At 44.3% G+C, this 12,842-nt stretch overlaps 1 protein-coding gene across 1 annotated transcript in view; it reads right to left on the bottom strand.

The window, feature by feature from the left end:
* The window catches only part of PARP4 (poly(ADP-ribose) polymerase family member 4), a 72,795-nt gene that overhangs the window by 14,599 nt on the left and 45,354 nt on the right, over nucleotides 1–12,842 (bottom strand). Inside the window, exons 29-38 of the mRNA XM_066620892.1 lie at nucleotides 11,672–11,767; nucleotides 11,074–11,187; nucleotides 7,971–8,105; nucleotides 5,674–6,051; nucleotides 3,876–4,016; nucleotides 3,330–3,440; nucleotides 2,732–2,842; nucleotides 2,224–2,349; nucleotides 1,412–1,540; nucleotides 197–340 (exon numbers count right to left, since the gene is read on the bottom strand). Coding sequence (XP_066476989.1) covers nucleotides 197–340; nucleotides 1,412–1,540; nucleotides 2,224–2,349; nucleotides 2,732–2,842; nucleotides 3,330–3,440; nucleotides 3,876–4,016; nucleotides 5,674–6,051; nucleotides 7,971–8,105; nucleotides 11,074–11,187; nucleotides 11,672–11,767 — 1,485 coding nt within the window. The remainder of the gene's footprint in view (nucleotides 1–196; nucleotides 341–1,411; nucleotides 1,541–2,223; nucleotides 2,350–2,731; nucleotides 2,843–3,329; nucleotides 3,441–3,875; nucleotides 4,017–5,673; nucleotides 6,052–7,970; nucleotides 8,106–11,073; nucleotides 11,188–11,671; nucleotides 11,768–12,842) is intronic.

The following is a 12,842-nucleotide window of genomic DNA, read 5'->3' as shown; positions in this document are numbered from 1 at the left end:
TCCTCTGTGCAACAAACCATCAGCTTTCCGCCCAAGCAATTCTGGCTTGTCTGCAGGCAGCATCAAGACCTGAAGTGTAGCCATAGACTTGAATGTACGGCATATTCCAACTAGTAGCTGCTCTCTAAGGTATTGGGTAAAGCTATTTCCCAGCCCAGGAAGACAAAGAAGGAGCCCTTCAGATCTGAGCACTGACCTCACTGTGTGCAGGAGCAAAAGCAGCACCAAAGGACAAACCAGCTGCAGGCGTGGTGTCAAAAGGCATGCTTTTGGCGCCAAATAAACCTCCTGTAGGCCTGCTGTCAAATAAACCAGTAGGACGCTTGATGCTCTCAAATGTCTGTGGAATAAGAATTATTTGCGTAGACTCAGAATTGGTTCACCCATGCTGCTTTTTTGATTATGTAGAACTGTGTTAAAGCTGTTTGCACATACCCTGCACAGACATGTTTTGCTTTACTTTGAACTTCTGTGATTGCATGTTTGATTATATGGGCATGTTTGCATAACAGATGGAGAGAAGTAAGAAGGTCAGTCAAGATGCGTTCCATCCTTCACCCTCCTCAGGGAATTCAACAGCTGTTGGCTGGCAGATAGTCCCCCAGCTGGGTGAAGCAGTTAAAAACGTGACCTGGTACTCGAGTTTCTGGTGCCTACTTGAATAAAGTCCACACATCTAACCAAGGTGATCTCAGGGTGGGGAGAAGAACTGGATTTCCCAGGGGAATACAATCCTTCTTGGGGTTACCCAGGAGATTGCCCCATAACCCTTTAAAGTAAATTTGATTATTGCCCATATTGCAACTGGAGAGCTTTGGCTGCTTGAAGACCTCCTAATGAGAATTAGGAGAAGAGATATAGAATGGGGAAGTCCAGATTTATAACTTAGTCTTTCAGCCACTATGCTACATGAGTTCTTGCAAATGTCCTCCAGAATATCTGTTTTATGACCCCAAGGGGTAGCCCAGACCCAACTTGGTCCAGACACAGTTTGCAAGAAATGTAAGAAATTTTCTTTCTGTACTGTATACAAATAAATTGTGCATGTGTAAGGGTGGGTAAGTAAGTAAATAAATAAATCTAGTGCTCTTAGGGTGCCGTGAAGGCTGAACCAGATGAAGCTCTACAGATCAAGCACTGGCTCCTACAGCCACCTGGGCTTCTGGTTGGAAGTGGAAATTGCAGGCAATCACAGCACAGAAGCCTGGGCACCAGGGATCCAAGCAGTGACCAGGGAGGACTAACCCTTGGTCCTGCTGAGGGTGGCCTGGAGGCAGATGGATCCTGGGTGGCACAGCCACTCCTGGGGCAGCCCGAGTGATCCCTAGGCTCAGTAGTCATCTACTGCAATGGGAAGGCAGACCTATCAAAGCTAGCCCTCTCCTGGGGATCTGTGACCCCTGCCACCTACCTGCACCACCTGTGGGTGGCCACCAGAAGGAGCTCCTGGAACTCCAGCTGGAGGAGGCGGACAAGCAGGAGCTCCTAGACATTGAGATGGAGGCGGCAACATAGGGGAGCATAAAACAGGAAGCGGAACCTAGAAGGAAGAGTAGCAGAAACTTGTGTTAGAGTCAGGATCAGGAACCTGTGATGTAACGAGGATCAGATGAATGTCAAAGCAAACACCCAATTAAATTGCATGTCACAGGATTCCATATCTTCCTGTTCTGTTGCAATCCGGGTGACTTCAGTCACCGGGGGGGTGGGGGTGGGCACTGTGCCCAAGATGAAAACAGGGTGAAAGTGTGGTATTGTTTTTTTTTTTTAATTAAATAAATAAAGCGCTCTTAGGGTGCCATGAAGGCTGAACCAGATAAAGCTCTACAGATCAAGCACTGGCTCCTACAGCCACCTGGGCTTCTGGTTGGAAGTGGAGATTGCAGGCAATCACAGCACAGAAGCCTGGCCAGGAAAGCAATATGAAGGGCCCATCTGCTGCTACTGCCAAGTATAAAGATTATCACGCCCGATCACTTCCTTGGTCTCAGCAACTCACTGCTGGGGATTCCACCTTCCTCTGTGCAACAAACCATCAGCTTTCTGCCCAAGCAATTCTGGCTTTTCTGCAGGCAGCATCAAGACCTGCAAGACACGTGAAGTGTAGCCACAGACTTGAATGCACGGCGTACTCCAAGTAGTAGCTGCTCTCTAAGGTCTTGGGTAAAGCTATTTCCCAGCCCAGGAAGACAAAGAAGGAGCCCTTCGGATCAGAGCACTGACCTCACTGCGTGCAGGAGCAAAAGCAGTACCAAAGGACAAACCAGCTGCAGGCGTGGTGTCAACGAAGCTTTTGGCGCCAAATAAACCTCCTGTAGGTTTGATGCTCTCAGATGTCTGTGTAATATTCTAGAATAACACAGAATAATGTTCACTTAACAACCTAACTGCATAACAACAGAGTTCAGAGAATGTATCCCTGTCATAAGTGGTGCACACCTGTACTGTACATCTAAACATACACACACACTTGGGGAAAAGTGAATGCACACACACACTTGGGGAAAAGAAGTGAATGCTTTAAGTCAGGGAAGTCTTAGTTAGGCTCTGGCTTTACCTTATTTTGAACTTTGCCTGTTGATCTCAAGAACAGAATCTGAAACTCTATTATTTCTTCCCTTGCTTCATTTTAAGCCCCACTAAATCTTATTCTTTGATTCGATCACAACCAACCTGCCTAACTTCCTACCCAGGAAGACAAAGACATAGATGTTAGGATCAGAGCACTGACCGCTTTGAGTGCATGAGCATAAGGAAGGCCAAAAGAGAAACCGGTTGCAGTTGTGGTGTCAATTCTTTTGGCTTCAGGATAATCTCCTTTAAGCTTGATGCTTTCAGATGTCTGTGGAATAAGAATTATTTGTTTAGATGCAGAATCGGATCATGCCTGCTGTTCCTTGATACACACAATTGTGGAAAAGCGGTTTGGAAATATCCTGCACAGAAATATCTGCGTTGTTCTTTATTTTGAATTTTTGTGATTGCAAGTGTGATTGTATGGGGAAGTGTGGATGGCAGAGGGAAAAAAGAGAAGGAGGGTCAGTCAAGACACTCTCCATCCTTCAATCCCCTTGGAGAATTCAACAGCAGGGCTGTTGGTTGGCAGACAGTCTTCCAGCTGGGTGTAACAGTGGAAATGTAGCTCAGCGCTTTACCTTATTTTGAACTTTGCCTGTTGATCTCAAGAACAGAATCTGAAACTCTATTATTTCTTCCCTTGCTTCATTTTAAGCCCCACTAAATCTTTTTCTTTGATTCAATCACAACCAACCTGCCTAACCGCCTACCCAGGAAGACAAAGACATAGATCTTAGAATCGGAGCACTGACCTCTTTGAGTGCATGAGCATAAGGAAGGCCAAAAGAGAAATCGGTTGCAGTTGTGGTGTCACTTTTTTTGGCTTCAGGAAAAACTGCTTTAAGCTTGCTGCTCTCAGATGTCTGTGGAATAAGAATTATTTGTTTAGATGCAGAATCGGATCATGCATGCTGTTCCTTGAAACACACAATTGTGGAAAAGCATTTTGGAAACATCCTGCATAGACATATCTGCGTTTTACATTATTTTGAATTTTTGTGATTGCAAGTGTGATTGTATGGGGAAGTGTGGATGGCAGAGGGAGAGAAGAGAAGGAGGGTCCATCAAGACACTCTCCATCCTTCAACCCCCTTGGGAAATTCAACACCAGGGCTGTTGGTTGGCAGACAGTCTTCTAGCTTGGTGTAACAGTGGAAATGTGACTCGGTGCCTGAGTTGAACGTACAGACTTAAACATACAGTGTACTCCAACTAGTGGTTGCTCTCTAAGGTCTTGTGTAAAGCTATTTCTCAGCTCCGGAAGACAAAGAAGGAGCCCTTCTAATCGAAGTACTGACCTTTCTGTGTGCAGGAGCAAAAGCAGGCCCAAAGGAGAAACCAGCTGCAGGTGTGGTGTCAACGATGCTTTTGGCGCCAAATAAACCTGCTGTAGGCTTACTGCCAACTAAACCAGCTTTATGCTTCAGGATCTCAGATGCCTGTGGAATAAGAGTTATTTTTATAGACTCAGAATGGGTTCACACATGCTGCTTTTTGATACACACAACTATGAAAATGGTGTATGGAAATACTCTGCGTGGACATCTGTGTTTACATATGTATGGTTATGACTGTGGCCAATGGAATTAAGAATAAATACCTGGCATTTCTGTAGGGTTATCTGTATAGGTTACTTCATACGTGCGATTTAATTTAACAATATTTATTTAGTAATATATTTATTTAGAAATATTTATTCTTAATTTTTGGCAAAGAAGAGATCTGAAACGGGGAAGTCCAGGTTTATATCTTGGTCTTTTAGCTACTACGCTACACTAGCTCTTGCAAATGTACAATATAAATATACAGGAAATGTAAGGCTGTAGCATGCTGAAGGCCACCTAATGAAAATTCATGGCAAAGCTGATGTCTGAAACAGAGAAATCAAGATTCTCAACTCACAACACAATCCTATGCATGTCCACTCAGAAGTAAGTCCCACTGCATACAGTGCATACACAGTGCATACAGTGGGACTTACTCCTGGGAAAGTGTGTATAGGATTGTAATGTCAGTCTCTTAGCCCACATCAATGAATACTTTTCAGGAGATCTGTAAGAAAAGCAAGTCCATAGTAGGGACATGGCACTTACATCAGCTCTTGCAAAGTTCTCCAGAATACCTGCTTTATGACCCCAAGGAGTGTTGCAACCCCTCGTTTGCAAGAAATATGAGAAACCTTCTTTGTGCATTGTACAGAAATCTCTCTCTCTCTCTCATATATGCTCTTAGGATGCCATGGAAGCAGAACTAAGCAGAGCCCTAAAATCTAACACTGGCACCTTCAACCACAAGGACTTCTGACTGGAAGAGGGAACTGCAAGCCTTTACAACACCGAAGCCCAGCCAGGAAAACAACACACTTCACATGTATTATCTTTATATTGTCTTTACAACCATTCTTACAACAAAGTAAGAAAGAACACCACTAAAGACAGTTGTACAGGCTGGAAAAGCAGTGATCACTTGGCCAATACTTAAAGAGCAAATGTGTCTTCTTGAGGGTTGGGGGTAAGGAAGGATCTTAAGAATATAAGAAGAGACCTGCTGGATCAGGCCAAAGGCTCATCTAGTCCAGCTTCCTGTATCTCACAGTGGCCCACCAAATGCTACAGGGAGCACAAAAGACGGCAAGACACGCATCTTGCCATCAGCCACTGTTCTGATTCCTGCAATTCACAAAGTCAGCCCCAGTCTTCATTAAGAACTTCACTCTGTCATTTTAACAGCACAATCCTATGCCATGTCTACTCAGAAGTAAGTCCTATTGTGTTCTTTGGGACTTAGGGCACAAGGAGACTTAGGGCACGTGTCCCATTGTGTTCAGTGGGGTTTACTCCTAGGAAAGTGTGTAAAGGATTGCAGCCTTACTCCCCAGAAATTGTGGACAGGATAGCAGCCTTCGTGACCTTTCCATAACCCTAATGAGAACCATGATTCCATCTGTTCAAGCACAGTACTCAAAGGAAACAAAGGCATCTGAGTAAACCTTATTTAGAAATGGAAAATATCAGAATTGACCATCAGTGAGTACTTCTCAGGAGATCTAGGAACAAGAGTGTGTCCATAGCAGGGAGGCTGCACATCATGACAAACCTCTGGAGCTTCCTGTGATGTCTCCATATCATCCATCAGCACATCACACAATTTCTGTGTAGCTGCTGAGCTTGGAAATTCCACTTCTGATACACACTGAGGAACAAGTATTTCACCGGAGCCACTAAAATCTATGAATGGTGGGCTCTGAAATGGTTGAGTTTTCTCATGCACTTCGAGGATGCAGGGAGGCAAACTATATGCTGGTGACGATGGCTTATATTTTGGGCGCATCAATGATGTGGAGGTTGGTAACTTGAGAAACCTGTCTTCTTCGAAGAAAAGCGATGAAAGACAAAGAGGTGACTGGTCCTGGGAGATCAATGTCTGCTCATTACCTTCCTCCAAACAGTCAGGTTGCAGGATTGCAGCTTTGACCTGATTTTGAACAGAAGCAGAAGCACCAAAAGAACAGCAGCTTTAGGCTGGGTACCAAAGATGCTTTTGTTGCCAAATAAAGCAGCTCTCTAACACATCAGACATTTGTGGAGAAATAATAATAATTAAAAAATATAAAAAGACTCAGACTGGGTTCACACATTCTGTTTTTCTACAACCACAACTGTAGAAAATGTTTTGAAATACCCCTAACAAACTTGTCAGTTTAGTACCTTCTGTAGGTGTAGACCAATTTTAATGTGCAATCATATTTACATTCATTTCTTTGCTTAACAATTCTTGCCCTGCCTTTCTTTCTTCAAAACAGACCCCTCAAGGTGGTTTGTATCAAGACTTGAAATATTGTCTTGATTTTACCATTTTTACCCTGACTTTTCCCCTGCAATGGGGCGACCAAGCCAGTTTTCAATACAATCACATGTAATCCTGACAAAAACCCTGTAGCTTTTATCCCCATATTCTAAGCTGGGAAGTTGAGATAGTAAAGCAGGGGTTTGCCCATGCCATCTAGTAATGGCACATATGTATGGACCAGAGAAGTCCAGTTCTTCAGCTCTTACAAAGTTCCTCAAGGATTTCTGTTTCTTAAACCCAAGGGTTGTCCCAAACTGAAGTTTGCAAGAAATAGGAGCACCTTCCTTAAAGGATTGTGCAACATTATATACAAACCTGATCCAGCAACGTTTAATATCCTCCCTGTGTAACAACAAAAACTTATGTTCTAATGTTTTACTCTGTTTGTAATACATACTATATAGCAATTTTATGCTAAATTGACAGCCAGCATGCTTTATTCTGTCAAAGTGATGGAGTTTCACCCATTTATATTCCCTGGAATTGGGTTTTGGCGTGTCTCAGTGCCACGATGCTGCCGCCATGCAGTCGAAGGCGTGTTAAAAGTGGCAAATCAGAGAAAGTTACAGGGACCGTTACCAAATGGGACTAACTTTTGCATAAAAATGATACAAGGACCACACAAATATACATTGCTGGGGACGAGAGCTTCATATTAAGTGGGGTTTCAGCTCACCATTTCCAGATGACTGTGGGGGGGGGGGAAATCAATGCCTCAGCAGAACTAAAGGGCCCTAGTGTGGTAGCAACCTGTGCTTCCTGCAGAAAGAAGTATAGCCCCTCAGATGTTTCTTTCTCCTCATTAAGATAGGCACCCAGTGGCATTCCTAGTATACCTGACACCTGGCTCCCACCACCCTGCCCTCCCCCCCCCAATGGAGGCCAGGGCTGCTTGCAATTTGAAGCAGAGGATAGACCTGGCCTCCTTCTCATAGCTGCTCTCTAACATTTGGAGCAAAGGCATTTTCCAGCCCAGAGACTTGGATGTTAGGATCAGACCTCACTGTGCAGAATCAAAAGCAGGGCCAGGACCTCATTGACCTCACCGTGCAGGAGCAAAAGCAGGGTCAAGGGAGAAGCCAACGGTAGGTGCCAACAATGCCTTTAGTGCCAAATGAACCTACTTTAGGCTTGGTGCCAACTAAGGGCCCAATCCTATGCTTCCCTGGTGCCCAGGACTACAATGGCACCAAAATTGCTACCACTGTGCTACCACTATCAGGCCAGGAAAGCAGCCACAGGTCTTCTTGGGGTAAGGAAACAAACGTTCCCTTATTTGTATCAACGTATGGCAGCCCCAATGGGTCTACTCGGATCTGTGCCATCCCTTTGAGAAGGCGCAGAACCAAAGAGACCCGTGTTGGGCTTCCCAGCTGGGGAGGGAGCATTGGATTCAGTGGTAGACTCTGCCACCCCCATCCCAGGCCCAGTCCATCCCATGGTCCACTCTCCCTCCTCCCTGTTCCACCCCTTCCCTTCCTCCCCCTGTCCAAAATAGCTTACCACTGGCCGGTGATACAACAACGCTATCATGGATTACTTACTGGTATTTGCCTCAACGCTGGCCTTGCACTCTCATTGCTGGCACGCCTTAAAACACACTTTACACGCCGAGCCGGCAGTGAGTATAGAGCAGGATCAGGCTGCTCATCAGTAGTAGGCCTGATGCTATTGACCATCTGTGGAATAAGAACTATTTGTTTAGGCTCAGACTGGGTTCACAAATGCTGTTTTTCAGCTCAGTAATGCCATGTTATACGTTTTGTATTTCTAAACATGCAGGGCTGCTGTACTTTTCTCTGTGTTTATAAGGAGACTCCATCAAAACCCCACATGCCAAATGAAGTGTACCTCTGCGGAGCATCTTACAAAGAAAATTGTGTCAAACAAGGGAGTCAAACAAGGGTGTGTTTTGGCCCCCACCTTATTTACTCTATTTATTAATGATCTGGCTCCCTCTGACTGAGGTGGATGGGCTCTGTCCCAGATTAGGATCTACTCAGGTACCGATCCTCCTATATGTGGATGATGCCGTAATAATGTCTCGGACCCGTTTGGGCTTAAAACACCTTTTGAAAAAGTGTTTGGAGTACTTGACAGAAAACCAGTTGCAGCTTAACTTTGACAAGTCTAAAATACTTGTATTCTCCAGAACTTGGAAGTTGTATAATTGGCAACTAAATGGACACAAATTAGAAAAGTTACGCAGTTTAAATACCTTGGTCTAAATTTACATTATAATATCTCCTGGGCTATTCACAGAAAAATGGCAATTAATGTAGCTAACGTTACCTCTCAGTCTATTGCTCGCTTTTTCTATGCAAGAGGGAACTGTTACATACCAGCAGCCTTGAAGACCTTTAATGCCAAGGTGATTCCCCAATTATTTTATGGAATTCCCCTTTGGACTGGGGTGTTAAACAAAGCCCTGGAGCCTGTCCAAGGTAAATTTCTGCAAAAAATCCTGGGTCTTCCAAACTGTGTAGCTTATGCAACCTTATGTCTAGAAACGGGCCAATCATTGTTAGAAACCAGGGCCTGGCTGAAGGCCATCAAATATTGGCTGTGCATATATTACAACTATGATCCTCGAAGCTTGCTCTATATGATGTTCCTTGAATCTAATCGGCCCCTTGCCATAACCATTTTGGAAAAGAAAATTAACTCAATCGGGCTGTCTTTTGAATGTTTAGGCTCACTTCCATATCAAGAGGCATATCAGTGCAGCAAATGCAGATTTCTTGACATTGAAAGGCAGAATCTTTATAGGATGGCAAACATAGCATGTTCCCCATTAAGTCTGGAGATTCCTATATTATATGTCAAGTAGCCTCATATCTTTATTCATTGTACACTTATCAAAAAAGGAGAGCTTTCTCCCTTGCTAGATTTAATGTGTTCCCATCAGCAGTCCTTTTTTGGGAGATTCCATAAGATAGCTCATTCTGAAAGGCGATGCCCTTGTGGGCTGGGTTGTGTTGAGACCATTGTCCATTCCATTCTTTATTGTCCATTCTACACCGAGATCTGTCAAAGATATGTGGATCCTATACTGACGATAAGAGGAGGACTTATAGATGTGGCAAGAATACACTACCTCCTAACTGATTCTTCTGTGGCAACTTTCCTATATCAGCTCATTGAGCTGCACAATCGAGAAGTTGATTTGTTATCTGACTGACCAAATGTATATAGTGTAGATTTGTTTGTTTTATATGCCAATAAAGGATTCTATATCTATCTGTGTTTTGATAATTTTTGTTTGTTCTGTGCACCTATTTTACTGGGAAAGCACTGGTATTCTGTCCTGATCACTGAAATTTCTTCTGTATTCCTCCTCACACAAACTCTTATCCCTCTGTGGGCTCCAGCATCATCCCACCCAACATGCTGGCTGAGAGGTGCTCTCAGAGTGGAATGCAGTCCATCTGTTGGCAGGGCAATGACATAATTATCCTCCATCAAACCTAAAACAAACACATCAGATGTTGATCCAAGTGGGCAGGGGGAAGGTGGGGAGACTTAAATGGAGGCAGATGGAAAATGGAGAAGCAGGAGAGACAAGAAGTAAAGAGATGAGAGAAAACAGGTTGGGAGACAAGGAAGGGAAGACTTCAAAGAGAAGAGCTTCGAGGAGACCTCAAAGAGGGGAGGGATGAAAATGAAGGTGACAGGGAAGGAGAAGGAGAGAAGAGAGACCCCAGGAAAGGAAAAGAGAAAGTAAAAAATGAGAAGGGAAATGGGGAGGCAATACAGCAGCTGTGGAGGACAGAGATAACTAGAGCCCCCTTGGGGAAAGGGGATGGACTTCCCTGTCTCCCTAATGGCAGAAAAAGTGGGGAGTAAGCTCCACTGGCAGACACCAGACAGTCCCCACCCCTTAGGGCCTGAGCAAGACCTCTGGGGCTTTGGGGCCAGCAACCACCCTATCTGGTCTAGAGGTCTACTGGCCCACCCCCTTCACTCTCACTTGTTGAGCGTCTAGCACCAAATTCAAAAGAAACTCCCTGTAAAGAGAAGTCCTAGTTCCAAATGACAGGAACTGAGGCTCTGGGCAAACCCCTTGTGAGACTATTAAGCAGAGGTGAGGGAAGCTGTACTCCTTTCACCTCCACAGGCTCTTCTGATCCCACAGAGACCACCTGCATCCGCCTAAGGCCTCTGCAGGGCTCTCAGAATGACTGTTAGAAGGAAAGCAAACCATTCGCAAGCGGTCTGTTCTAGAGGGTAGAGCCTCCGTCTGCCTGAAGATAACATCCACAAGGTCGCCAGTTCGAGGCCACCGGCACCGTGCGACCATGAAGCAGCTAACAAGCTGAAGCCGAGCTATTCCATCTGCTCTGAGCGTGGGAGGATGGAGGCCAGAATGTGAAGCCAGATCGGAATGAAAACACCTGAATGTAGTGGTTCTTGAAAGAAAGAACCTTCTTTCAAATTGTAAAAATCCCTATTTAATAAGGGATTTAAATAAAGCCTGCCTATGTAAACCGCCTTGAATAAAGTCTTGAATAAAGACCAAGAAAGGCAGTATATAAATACCTGTTGTTGTTGTTGTTGTCTCTGTGGGGCTCAAGAAAGTCACTGCCATACATCATAATCACATCATACTGTGGGGGGGAGGAACCAAAACCATAAGTGAGTACATACATGTTCTGCTGGTGTTGTTGGGGGATACTGCATGTAGGGTAGAATGTCTACATCTTCCTTGGCTACAAGCTCCAAAACATTCAGAGTGTCAGCACTCTGGTCTTCATTTACATCCTGAATGAAAAGTACAACAGAAAAACAGTATGAGTAAGGTAGTTCATATAATATGCAATAGCAAGGTAACAAATTAATCAGTAATATGCAAACCCCAAGGACTGGAATTTATTTGAAAGGATGCTGCCCCAAGAAACACTGCCACACCACCCCTGCAAAAGATCAGAAATGTGAAGCTGACTCAGCAGCACATCCTCCACAGCACAGGTCTGTCACAGGGCTTCCATTTGTCCGCGGCAAGCGCTGTTGTGCTGCATTTTCCCTGTCAAGACTTGGGTCATGAGTTGCCCACAGTGGTAACAGCATGCCATGTTACTCATCTGTTCTGTGTAGTGCCTAGAGCGCTATCAGTATAAATGTTAATAAAGGCACTCAATATTAAATCAATAAAAGCAACAATAATCTTTTAACCTGCAATTTTATAGATTTTTTTTCCAAAGGGATAGCTAGCATGTACAGAGAATATTGTAATGGCCACACATACCCTTCTCTCAATTGCCACAAAACTTGTAAATTGGGTCACAATGGAATTCTCCAGACTGAGCTTAACAATCAGGGACTTCAACATCTGTTTCTTCATCTAAATAGTTTAGACATAAGTAAAGCAAGTTTCAAAACAGCACACAGAAATTGAAATATGCCAAAGATACAGTGAATGGTCTGGGAACACAATGCTGCAACATACTGAAGCTAACGTGTGGGCTAAAAAGCTTTTTGGGCAAGAGACCACACTAAGGCTTGAGAAATAAATAAAAAAAATCCACGAAAGTATAAAAGAAATGGACAAAGAGGAGGAAAGAAGGAAGATATTTCTTTGTGCCGTATTTGTAAGGCAAGGCAACATGGCTACATCCTGATTCCTCAGGAGAAAAGCTTATACAAAATCATCAGAGTATTCAATTTGACAAAATGAACATGGACACCCTCCTCCACCTTCAATAACCCTCATTAAAAAGAAATTAGGGAATTTTCCCCCAAAGTCTAACTGAAAATGAAAGTCAAATGCTAAGACTGAGGGATCAGAAGGGGGACAGAATAACAGAGTAAGGATACAATTTTAGGAGTGTCTCAGTGGAAGTAAAAGTTCAAAAAACTAAAAGCTAGCTCAGTGACTCCAAATACTATTGTAACTGGTGGGGTGCACAAAATATCTGTTAGAGAGACTGCCAGTATATTGTTTGGTACTCTAAATCTTGGTTCCCGTTGCATAGCTGAGGGGGAGTCACAGGACCCCTGGGCAAGCTGCCCCTGCTGCGGCCAACGGGGTCCTGTCCCCCCTCACTCATAACCATCCCCCTCCATCCAGAGGGTGCTCTGCGGCCTCAGGAAGGTTTTAGAATGTTACTTCTGGTTTTCTGGGAAAAACCGGAAGTGATGTACTAAGGCCTTCCAGAAGCCCAGGGAGTCTGCACACAGCCTCCTCAGGCCTCAGAACATGCTCTGGTCACGTTTGGAGGTGTTAGGTAAAGGGGGCAACCCTGGAAGGTGCGCCCTGAGGCGGCACTTTTTCCAGCTATGCTTCTGCTTGGTTCAACCAAAATGTACATAGAACACTGGTTGACCATAGTCCAGAATAATCTGTACAGATTAAATAAAGTATGAGAATCATGGTCAAGGATGGGGCCATAGTTCAGTGGTAAAGCATCTACTCTGCA

Source organism: Tiliqua scincoides, chromosome 3 (genome assembly GCF_035046505.1).
Source record: "Tiliqua scincoides isolate rTilSci1 chromosome 3, rTilSci1.hap2, whole genome shotgun sequence".
Classification (NCBI taxonomy): Eukaryota; Metazoa; Chordata; class Lepidosauria; order Squamata; family Scincidae; genus Tiliqua; species Tiliqua scincoides.
Note: the sequence above shows the minus strand (reverse complement) of the source record. Positions and strands in the feature narration are given on the sequence as shown.